General features: G+C 40.5%; 1 protein-coding gene across 9 annotated transcripts in view; it reads left to right on the forward strand.

Moving 5' to 3' along the window:
* LOC127008130 (cadherin-23-like) overlaps window positions 1-12590 on the forward strand; it is a 303940-nt gene that overhangs the window by 264774 nt on the left and 26576 nt on the right. For all 9 annotated transcript variants that reach the window (XM_050879813.1, XM_050879779.1, XM_050879789.1 and 6 more), the window contains 9 exons: window positions 7-142; window positions 293-613; window positions 2033-2197; window positions 5261-5440; window positions 6457-6602; window positions 9502-9683; window positions 10765-10988; window positions 11394-11582; window positions 12301-12433. In XM_050879813.1, coding sequence (XP_050735770.1) covers window positions 7-142; window positions 293-613; window positions 2033-2197; window positions 5261-5440; window positions 6457-6602; window positions 9502-9683; window positions 10765-10988; window positions 11394-11582; window positions 12301-12433 — 1676 coding nt within the window. The remainder of the gene's footprint in view (window positions 1-6; window positions 143-292; window positions 614-2032; window positions 2198-5260; window positions 5441-6456; window positions 6603-9501; window positions 9684-10764; window positions 10989-11393; window positions 11583-12300; window positions 12434-12590) is intronic.

Here is a 12590-nt window from a genome sequence, read left to right on the forward strand (position 1 = left end):
TCCCAGGGTGTCTGAGAATGTCAACAGTGGCCATTACGTGCATCGAGTGGAGGCGGTGGACTTGGATGCAGAGCCGAGACTGAAGTACTCTCTTGACCCTTTCAACTCTGAGGCCAGGAATGAGGAAGGTTCCATTGTCAAAGTAAGGCTCACACACACACACACACACACACACACAAACCCTTATAAAGTGACTTTAATTATGCACATCAAGCAAGACATGTGCTACAGTCAGTACATCTGCAAATAACATTTTTGTTTTATAAATAAATAAATATTTTCTTTGTCACAGCCTACTGAATACAACTACATGGATGCATTTGAGATAAATGAGGTGGATGGCGTGATTCGCACGGCGATGTCCCTTGACCGAGAGCAGGTGGAAGTGATCCGCATAGGCCTGGTGTGTGAGGACCTGGAGGCCTCCACAGGCAAGCAGACAGCTACCGCCACCCTGACCATCATAGTAGAGGACACAAACGACAACGACCCTCAGTTCAGAAAGCCTTACTACCGGAGGAGTGTTGCTGAAAACTCCAAGAATGGAACAACTGTTGTGTCTGTTGTGGCTGATGATATTGACAAGAATCGCACCATCGCCTACTCCTTGCAGGTATTGCAAATTTATTTATATCCAAATTGCTGCCCCTCATAAGAACTTTGCCTAAAAGGGGTTGCCATGGCAAAAATATCTGTTCCAGCGTTCATTCCCAGCACATTCAATCCCCTCTCCAAAAGTTATTTATATTAATGATTTAATTCATTGGTGGTCTCCCTCTGATACCTTCTCCCTTAATCTTGTCCACCTTGTCCACATACCCTCTCTTAAAAGGTTGTCCTCATTCATATCATGCTCAAACTATTTCAGAAAACTATTTCAGAGTATACCTTATTTCACCTGCTGTAGGATCTCTCCAATAGCATCTACTGCTATCTAGTTGAACCCTTAAAAAATGCTGTTTTCAGCAAAAATGTTATTTCTATGTATGAAAGGTTAATTAGTGCTGCCACTTCAGGATTTTATCTTTTTTCCTATTAAAAACCCTCTTATCACAATTTTTGGGGAACAGTAATAAGAATCTTAATTTTAACAGCATGAGTGAGATAAAACTCATCAAAAGACTTAATGAGGTGTTGCATGTGGTGGTTGTTCCATGGCATATGCCTGGAGGCTGCTGTGGCAACCCCCTTGCCTTATCTCTATGCTAGCTCTTCTCACCCAGTTCCATCAACACATCATTAAACCCATCAAAGCCAACCCTTGCAATTAGTGGATATAGAGGTAAAACAACAGTACACACACTTCTTTAAACACCAAAATTGCAAGAACTTCTGAGCTAATGGATGAATTGGCCACAACCAAAGATAAGAGGCAATATGTAACACAGTGTATTTTCATCTTGGACTCCCAACCCACATGTAAACACAGCATTGAGTGGTACCAAAAACATATATTGCATAAGAGCCAAATGGCAGAAATGATCCTATGCAAATTAGTGCAGTTAACTATCAAGATATGACTAAGTGCTGTGCTTACATTTGAGTCAGGAGTCACAGACAACATAATGCATTGAGGATAAAACAATGTTCAGTGAACTATCTTTCTTGTCCTTTCCTTGGTCATGATCAGGCCACTCTTGGTTCAAAAGTTCTTATGCTGTGTAGTTTAATGTGGTATATGTGCTGTTCTGTGATATTGACAACACTATAACCAGTAGTAATGCTGCAACCCATAGACTCAAAAAGCTCTGCCTCATCTGCCATTGCACAAACCAATATTATCATGTTTATGACAGAAACATTTAGACAGCAACTCATCTTTTCTTTCAAAACTGTTCAATTAGTACTTGTTATTGTTTTTTTATCTGTAAAGGTGTTAAAAATTTGTGATGTTTGCTGCTTTGACATATTGAGAAAATAATTCAGTCTTTCATATAAGTTTGCTCAGTAACTTCTGTTTTGTATTTGCTTGTAATATTGCAGTTATATTTTTAGTCCAATGAAATCTAAAGACTTGTTCCTCCCATCACAGGGTCCGCGACAAGTGCTATCCCTCATGAAACTTGACAGTGAAACAGGAGAGGTCATTGTAACGGGGCGGGTGGACAGGGAGCGATTCTCATGGCTCAACTTCACCGTGCAGGCCGTGGACTCGGGGGTGCCCCCCCGCTCCAGTAATGTCCAGGTGGTGGTTCAGGTGAGTGCCTCCTGCTACAGATACTCAGTGTTATGGTGTTGATTGTGCTGAAGGTTGGTTGACTTCGACTGTCAAATTTGTCAAATAGTGCAAGAAAATTAGATTACGTATTACAAAAATATACAATCTGTCTATCTATCAATCTATATTTACCTATATCTCCAACACCCTGCTCCCTCATTGGAACTTCCCTCAAAGAGGTGGCCATGGGAGAAAAGTCTCATCTTTTCCTTTCCCAGAACTCCCCCCAAAGCACACTCAATCCCTCACCTACCAACTCACACACACATACACACACACACACACACACACACACACACACACACAACATGATGAAAGCATGCAATAAATTAACAATTATGGGAGACTTTAATTGTAAAGAAGTAAACTGGGAAAACTGGACAACAAGGGGAAGTGACGAAGCATGGGGTAATGTGTTACTAAAGTTGATGATGGAGAATATAATGACCCAGTGGATATCAGATCTCACAAGGTATAGTGGACAGGATGAGCCATCTAGGCTGGACTTAGTTTCCACAAATGAAGTAAATGTGATTGAAAACATTGATTATAACTTACCAATTGGAAAAAGTGATCATGTGGTGATTCAGTTTAAGATAAAAGAAGAAAGAGGAGAAGCAAGGAAGGAAAGACATAATTGGAAGGTATAATTTTGGTAAAACCAACTGCACTGAACTGGGGAAATATTTCGAAAGCACAGACTGGTCCAGATTCGAAGAAGCAAGCGGAGTGGAAGAAATATGGAATATGTTATTAGAGATTTGCAATGAAGGGATTAAGAAGTATGTGCCAAAAGGGAAAGAGAATTGCAGGGGAAAGAAGGACTGGTTCAACATGAGATGCAAAGAAGCAAGGAGAAAGAAAGAGGAAGCCTTGAGAAGGTGGAACAGAACGAAACGGCAGAATGTCTGGGAACTATATAAGCAAGAAAGAAATGAGTATATTAGAATATGTAGAGAGGAAAGATTGAATTTCGAAAGGGATATAATAGACAAATGCAAAGACCAACCGAAGCTATTTTACAGATTTATAAATGGGAAACTAAAACAGCGAGGAAATAACATAATTGAAAGTTAATGGCGAGGTGTATGTGGATGAGTTGGAGCTGGCGGAAGAAATGAACAAAAGCTTTCAAGAAGTAGCTATTCACGAGAGAAAGTGAGTTTGACGTACCAACTGGAATAGGCCCAAGAGGGCCCTGCCTGTGTGACATAGAAATCACAGTGCAGGAGATAACTAATGAAATGGAAAATCTAGATGTGAGGAAGTCACAGGGTCCCAACAGTGTTTCCAACTGGGTGCTGAAGGAGTGTAGGAATCAATTAGCAGATAAAATACACAAAGTTATAAAAAGATTGTTGGCTGAGGGTGTAGTCCCTCTGGACTGGAAAAAAGCTGACACAGTCCCCATCTACAAGGGCGGAAGAAGAGGAGACCCACTTAATTATTGACCGGTTTCCCTTACGAGCATAGTGTCAAAAATATGCGAAAGAATTGTGAAAAAGAAATGGACTAAGCACCTGGAGGAAAATTAAATCATCACAGAAAGACAGTTCGGATTTAGGAAAGGAAGATCATGCCTGACAAACTTGGTGATAGATGTTGTGCAGGAGAGAGATGGATGGGCTGACGCTGTCTACCTGGACTTGAAAAAGGCCTTTGACAAGGTGCCGCATAGGAGGTTGATGTGGAAGCTGGAGACAGTAGGTAAATTAGGAGGAGGACTTCTAGAGTGGATGGAGGATTTTCTGAAGAACAGGATGATGAGAACAACTATTAGAGACAGAAAATCAAGTTGGAAAAATATCATGAGTGGAGTTCCGCTAGGCTCTGTGTTGGCCCCAATTATGTTTGCAGTATATGTTAATGATATGACAGAAGGAGCAGATAGCTATATGAGTCTGTTTGCCAATGATGCTAAGATAATGAGAAGAGTGGAAAAAGAGGAGGACTGCTTGCTGCTCCAGAGAGACCTGGACACAGTGTGGGAGTGGAGCAGGAAGTGGAAAATGGAATTTGGAAAGAGCAGAATGAGAGTAGAGGGACATAATAAGTTGGGTAAGGATAAGTTAGACAAAAAGAAAGAAGAAAAAGACCTTGGAGTGATGATCACAGAAAACTTGTCTCCAGAAAGACATATGAATAAAATATCAGCTGAGACATACAACCTGCTGAGGAACATCAGAGCAGCATTCACATACCTTGATGAGGACATGGTAAGGAAATTAATTGTGACCTTGATTCGCCCTAGACTAGAATATGCACCAGTGGCTTGGTCGCCATCACTTAAGAAACGCATTAGAAAACTGGAGAGGATACAGAAAGCGGCAACAAAAATGGCACCTAGTCTGAGCGACCTGCCTTACGAAGAAAAATTGCTGAAGCTGAACCTCCCTACTTTGGAAATTAGAAGAGAAAAAGGAGATTTAATTGGGGTGTATAGGGTGATGAATGGTCTAAAGAAATTGGATAGAGATGACCTTTTGATAAGAGAAGAGAGAAACTTAAAGAGGAAATGGAAAACTGTTGAGAAAAGGAATTTGTAGAAGAGATATCAAGAAGAACAGCTTCCTGCAGAGATGTGTGGGGGTCTGGAATGGGCTGGAGAGGGAAGTGGTACAGGCTAAGTCAATAAGCGCATTTTAGGCCAAATTAGACGAAAGTAGTTGTAAAAACGGGACTGCATGAGCATAGCTCCGTTCCTGTAGATCACAACTAGGTAAATACACACTCACATGCAGACACACACACACACACACTGTACATCACAACTGGGTAGATACACATGCCTGCCCCCCCCCCCCCCCCCCCCCTCTCTCTCTCTCTCTCTCTCTCTCTCTCTCTCTCTCTCTCTCTCTCTCCCCCCCCCCCCTGGACTCCGTGCCTACAGACTTACCTCTCAGTCACTGCCTCAGTCTCGGTTTTTAATTGATATATTATAAATATGAAGTTTTCCTGCTACACTCAGGCCTCAAACTTCAATAAGTAGTCGACATTTAAATAATGAATATTTACTAATTACGTATATTTACTTTCTTCCAGGTTATAGATGAGAATGACAATAATCCAACATTTATTGATGTGCCATCCAACCTGACCATCAGAGAAGATGCCCCACCAGGCACTGTGGTAACGACCGTCACTGCCACTGACCCAGACTCAGATGATTATGGTCTTGTTACCTATTTGCTGGACAGGAAGTCATCATTTGGAAAATTTGAGGTTAGACTGAGATGTGATGCATATTTCTAGTGAAGTAGCTTTTTTTTCTTTTTTTTTACACCAAAGGAGACAGCTCAAGGGCACAAAACAAAAAAGCCCAGCAAAAACAACCTGAACAAGAGCCCAAAAAAGAGGTCAATTTTGGGAGAAGAGGTGTCTTGACACTCCTCTCTTGAAAGAGGTCAAGTCATAGACAGGAGGAAATACTGACAAAGGAAGGCTGTTCCAGAGTTTACTAGTGGAAGGGATAAAATAATGGTGTTGATTAACTCTTGCATAAGGGATTTGGACAGTATAGGGGTGAGCAAGAGTAGAAACTCTAGTGCAGCGGGGCTGCAGGAGGGGGGGAGGCATGCAGTTAGCAAGTTTAGGAGAGCAGTCAGCATGAAAATATTGGTAGAAGATAGAAAGAGATGCAGCATGGCGGCAGAATTAAATGAGGTAGGAGACTGTCAGTAAGAGGAGGGGAGTTGATGAGACGAAGAGCCTTAGACTCCACTCTGTCCATAAAGGCTGTGTGTGGAGTTCCCCCACACATGAGATGCATACTCCATACAAGGGCAGACAAGGCCCATGTATAAGAGCTGCATCTCTGTGGGAAAAACAACTGGTGGAGACAATCCAGAACGCCCAACCTCGAGGAAGCTGATTAAGTGAGAGAAGAGATGTGAAGTTTCCAGTTAAGATTTTGAGTTAAGGATAGACTGAGGATATTTAGTGTAGGAAAAGGTGACAGCTGAGGGTTGTTGAAGAACAGGGGATAAGTGATTGGAAGATAGATAGATGGATGGGGAAATTGAGTTTTTGAGGCGTTGAAGGACACCAAGTTCCTTCTGCCCCAGTCAGAAACGATAGCAAGGTCTGAGGTTAAGTGTTCTCCAGCCTCCAGTCTGGAGTCTTGTAATTCCTGTTGTGAGGATCTTCTGTTGAAAGAAGCTTACTCTTGTAAACTTGGATTTATGCAGTGCTATAGGTTGCTACTGTTCAAAATCTGACATGATGATTGATGTTCACAGATTCATCCAGACACTGGGGTTATCACTGTGTCCTCTCCACTCAACCGGGAGGAAAGAAGCACCTTCACCCTCCTCATTGAGGCTTGGGATAACTACCAGTTTGGATACTCTACTAGGGAGTCACGAAATGCATTTATGCAGCTTGGGTAAGTTTTATATATATATATATATATATATATATATATATATATATATATATATATATATATATATATATATATATATATATATATATATATACACAGTAAAACTTCAGTTCATGAATTTAATTCGTTCCTGAAGGCTGTTCATCACCTGAAATGTTCATAAACCGAAGCTACTTTCCCCATAGGAATCAAAGTAAGATGGATTAATCCATTCCTGTATCCCAGATGATTGCTTATTTAAACTTTTACAACAGTACTTTGTACACAGGTTCATAACACAAATCCAGTGGAAATCAATTAATCTAAAACAAAAAAATACTAAACATACTAAACTGATAAAATAGACAATAACTCAATTTAATTTTACCATACCTGTACGCAGGGGAGTTGACGGTGCAATAGGCGGTGTCACACTGGCCGTTTTCCTCCAACCGTTGGGGCTATGGGCAACCATGGTTACCTGTACACCCAACCATTGGTTCCATCCGTACGGAAGGAAAACGGTCGTGGGTACGAGCAACCACGTGACTGTATGTAAACAAACAGACGGCAGCAGTGGCTGAAAAGTGAGGAGCAATGGAAGATGGCCTACCAAGAGACTCATAAAGTGGACTGGCAGAGCTAATTTGTTCACTAGTCACTTGACAAGATTAGAGAACACCCTGTGCTGTGGGACCATAGTTCAAAATATCTTTTTTTCTCCATTCTATGAAAATTGTAAGACTCCCGGTCTTCACTAATTCTCTTACGAGGTTCGGGAAAATACTCCTGCCCTCTCATCTTTGAAGCCATGATTGTGCCCACAACCACTTCTTCCTTCCATTTAACTGCAGCAACAAGTCCATAACTTGGGTAAAGGAAGCACAATTCACAACAGCCCTTACTTTAACCCTATTGTTGCGCATGGCGAGGGACGCGACTATCCCCCCAGGCGCACTCGGGCAGGCCAGTGCAGGGAGGGGGGTTTCTTTTAACCTCTGTATCTCAAAAACTATTCATCACAGCTAAAAACCAAAACCACCATTGGAAAGAGGAGGCCCAAATCTATAGCATTATGTTATGTATGCCTCTCCTGCGAATGTACAGGCACATTCAGAGGGTGTTCCCTGTGAACACTTATGTCAATGCGTGAGCGACGGTCAGCCATATTGAGGCAACTGCGGAGATCTCTTCATGTACTGCTGGCAAGGTAGTATTGCCAACTGCAAAATTTACAACTATTATGACAAAGAATCAGTCAGGTAAGAGGTGAAACTATGCAAAAATGCCACCATATTGGACAACAACATCCACCAGTTATTTGTCCGTAGATTTTCCATGCTAGGCTGATATGATTTTCCACCAAATTTACTAGAAAACCCACTGAATTGGCAATGCTGTGGGGTGAGAAATATTGTCAGAACACTCTCATACACGGGAAATTTGAGTGCGACTGGAACTTGCAGCGAGGATTTAGCACCACTGGCAAATTACGCTAGTCCTCGCTGCAAGGATTTAGCATCGAAAGGGTTAATAGCAGACGGCGCCATGTCGATACAGGGTGACTGCTTTGTTTACGCTGTTGATACGGGCAACCAACCTTGGCCATGAGTGACACACACCCAGAAAAGTTGGAGTTGCTGGTTGCTACCACTGCCAACATGGTTGGAGGACAAAGGCTTAGTGTGACACATTTTAATAAGTGGAAGGTGGTGAGGAAGGGTAAGGGAAGAGATGTTATTGTTTGGAATGGGAGTCCCCTTCCATAATGTATATTTAGCGAAAGCTATACAGCAACTGACGGCCTCTCGACGATACTTCTGGCTTGTCGCCCCACGATGCTGCCGGCTTGTGTGTTTATAGCTCAAGACACTGTTCGTCACCCGAAATTTTTTTGTTCAGAAAATTTGTTCGTGAACCGATTTGTTCATGATGAGAGGCGTTTGTGACCCAAGGTTCCACTGTATGTATATATATATATATATATATATATATATATATATATATATATATATATATATATATATATATATATATATATATATATATATATATATATATATATATATATATATATATATATATATATATATATATATATATATATATATATATATATATAAAACATACATACATAGATCGAGTGTAAGTATGTGTGTGTGTGTGTGTGTGTGTGTGTGTGTGTGTGTGTAATTCACCTTTTGGTCTGCTGTGGGTCTCTCTCGAGACAGCCAGCCATTCCCCTACAGAAGGAGCTCAGTGTGTGTGTGTGTGTGTGTGTGTGTGTGTGTGTGTGTGTGTGTGTGCCTGGATGCAAGTATACCTAGTTGTGATACAGTGAGCTACACTCGTGAGGTCCTGTTTCCAAATCTCAGTTTTTCAAACTTAGCTTTAAATTCATGAATAGTTTTGGCTTGAACTATCTCCTTTATGACGTTATTCCGGGTGTCAATGCATCTATGAAAAAAAAAAAATTTCTTAAATTTCCCAGGCACCGTGTCTTCCTCAATTTATTTATGCGACCTCCATTTCTACTATCCCATACAAACAGGTCATTACTATTGATCATTTTATTTACTTCATTGTGTGTGTGTGTGTGTTTGCATGTGTGCATGTGTGTGCATGTGTGCCTGCATGTGGTGTGTGTGCATGTGTGCAGCATCTGTACACTAGAGTGCACATGAACTCTAGTTTCTCAACTTGAGATTTACTTTATTCATTATCTTATGGTGTATATATGTACATTTTGTTGAAAGTTCATATTTACTGCCATATTATCAATCAATCAACATGCATGAATCATTAATTATACCTGAGTTAGGAGCTCAACTACATGTAAAAAGTGTATGAGAAGCCTAAATAGGGTACCTGTTGGTGTAATCTGTATTGCCTTAACAAGAGGTATATCTTGGTGTTTCAGTGTGACAGTTGCGGATATCAATGATGAGGTACCTGTCTTTGAGGAGCGTAAGGGCTGCACAGTGATCACCGAGTTCCATGAGGCCCGGGAGACCATTACTGTTGTGCGGGCCACTGACGGTGATGACCTAGACTCACCCAATGGCAGGATTCGCTTCACTATTGAGGGTGGGAATGAAAAAGGTGAGACTATTTTTTCTTCTTTTAAAATGCGTGTTCATTTGTTAAGAGCTTCCTCAGTGTGGGAATGATGGTTGAAGCTACGGTTACACTAGTCAACGAAACGCTTGGAGTCCAACCTTAAACAGCTGTTCATCCAATTCTATCTTTGGACGAGTGGTTAGGCGAGTCCAACCTTGCCATAAGGGTGGCGGGGGGGGGGGGGAGTGAGAGAGAGAGAGAGAGAGAGAGAGAGAGAGAGAGAGAGAGAGAGAGAGAGAGGGTGGGGGGGAGGGAGAGGAAGGGGAAGAGAAGGAGGGGAGGGACGGAGGGAAGGGAGAGGGTGGTAAGCCTAATAACATTCCAAAGCACCTCTTGGGGTCGAACCTTCTCTAGGAGATCGTGAATAACTTCAGTTTTCCACTCCATCACGGCGAGAACAGTTGAAGTTATGGCGCATAGGGAGAGGAAATGTGAACACCGCAACGGTAGTCAAACGAATGTCTGCTTATTGCTACTATATACATTCTAAAAAATTTTATTCCTATTTCAAGATATTTTTATACTAATAAATACTTCATCTCTTATGACTGAATAAGCTGTATACTTTCTTTTCAAATATGTCATAAATATGAATACTGTATAACATAGATCTTCAGTTTTCTTCCCTTGGATGAGATCCAAGGATGAGATCCAAGGGAAGGAGTACGACGCAACTGGACGAGGTATCTTTCCTCCAACCCTATGCTTGGATTCCAAACGAAATCCTTCAACCTTGGACGAAATTCAAGCGAATCGTTGGAATCCAACCATTTTGCTGACTAGTGTAACAATAGCTTAAATTGTAATGTACAGCTATAGTGAGGACATTATGTTGTCATGAACCCCATTCATATTGCTTGCAACTGATTGAATATTTTTCACTTATGGATGAGTTGTTTGGATTACTAAAAATGATGCTGACTAATCAAATATAGCATGAGGGAGTTGATGTCAATCATTTCATAAAATTTTGTTCTTTTCAAGTTCATATATCTTAGTGATTGCAGTGATTTCAATTCAGGTTGGGCTGAATTTTTATTATATCCTGTTATTTTATTTACAGGTCTGTTTGAGATACGCATGATAGAGCAAACAGCAGCTGAAATTTTTGCTGCTAAACCTCTTGTTGGCCAGTATGGGAATTATTCGCTGCAGATTCAGGCCCAAGACAGAGGCTTTCCACCAAACTCGATCATGTCGTATATTGACATTTGTGTGTTGGACTTCAATGATCATGCTCCTGAGTTTGTCTCGCCTTCAGAAAATGTTACAATCAAAGTACCAGAGGTTTGTATAAGGCAGCATTAATCTTTAGAAATATTAACCAGTTTATACCATATATTGCATGTAGCTATGAGAATTGTAATGGTCATTGAAATGTAGTCTCATATTATTTTAGAATAAAAAAGAAGTAACTCTGCAGTAACAGTAATACTTGCGGCATTTTACAGTTCTGGAATCTTCACCTAAAAAGTTACTCATATATGTTTTAATTTCTGACTGTAAATCTGGATAACATCAATTTTGATGTAGTATATTCATACAAATGTAAACTAAAGTGATACAAGATCAGTTTTAAGATTGTTCCATCATGATTAGATAAAGCATACCAAGCATTAAGTTGAGGAATGGTGATTCTTATTGTTCAATATCATCTTGGAAAGTTTGTTGTAACTTGCACCTGTATTACAGAATGCCACTGTGGGCAGTCTGGTGATCCAGGTGAGGGCCACAGATAAGGACATTGGGATCAATGGAGCAGTGCGGTACAGGATCCTCAAAGACGGGTTGGGGAACTGGCAGACCTTCACCATTGACCAGACAACAGGAGCCATTCTGCTACAAAAACCCTTGGACAGGGAGAGACAGAAGGTTTATGAAGTAAGTTCTGTTCGTTGGCTAACATATAACAATACCTTGCCAATTGAGACTATGTTCCTATATTCTCCAGAATGACAACAGTACTCAACTGTCCTTAACTCAGACTCTGAGGTGAGAAATGGGTGCGTTGAAGATTATTACAACAGAAAATAATCAGATCAAGGTAACATACGTAGTTCTGCAGTCAATCCTTTAGTTCTCTTGACCTGCTTATCTAAGGCAAACAGTTTTGTTCTTTGTATAGGACTTCTGATGAGTGTCAGGTGGCATCCACCACTCCAGCCAATGCTTGACATGTTGAGGACTTAATTTTGCTGGATATGTGATATCCTGCTTTTTTTTTTATTCCTTCCATTATATGCTGTGCTCAGAATAGAAAGAGCAAACTCAACATTAAAAGAAAACAGGATTTTATCTACAAACTTGAGCATGCAATTTTCCTCTATATGTTAAAAGATGATGAGTTTGCTATTTGTTAGAGAAAAGAGCAGGTAAGGAAGGCAAGTTTACCTGGCTTCACTGGCCCTAGCATCGGGTAGCATGTTTAGAAATCGAGTTTTCTAAAAACTTACTTTTGGTGAGTTTTCCTTTTCTATTCTCAGGGCCTCAAATATTTTCTCTTAATTTCTGCATATGCAATTATGGAACCCCAACACATCTCAAAAACAGTAAAGCAGTGACTATTTAAAGACTCAATAATTGCTAAATTTTATTCCAGATAAGAGTTGAGGCATATGACCAAGGAACTCCAACGCCCCATTCAAACGATCTTGACCTGACCATTTACGTCCGAAACGTTAATGATTATGAGCCACAGTTTGTTCAAGATGAAGTCATCATGAATTTTACAGGTAAAAAATATTAACTTCTCAGCTATCACAAAATGCTTGGTTAACTCTGCATATTTTTATATGAATATAAGATAAATGTATATGTATTTTTAGGTCCTTGATAAAATACTGAAAGTTTCCTGGCTAAGTGGATTTAGCTTATGTAACTGATAAATTA

The sequence above is a fragment of the Eriocheir sinensis genome, chromosome 4 (genome assembly GCF_024679095.1).
Source record: "Eriocheir sinensis breed Jianghai 21 chromosome 4, ASM2467909v1, whole genome shotgun sequence".
NCBI classification, from domain to species: domain Eukaryota; kingdom Metazoa; phylum Arthropoda; class Malacostraca; order Decapoda; family Varunidae; genus Eriocheir; species Eriocheir sinensis.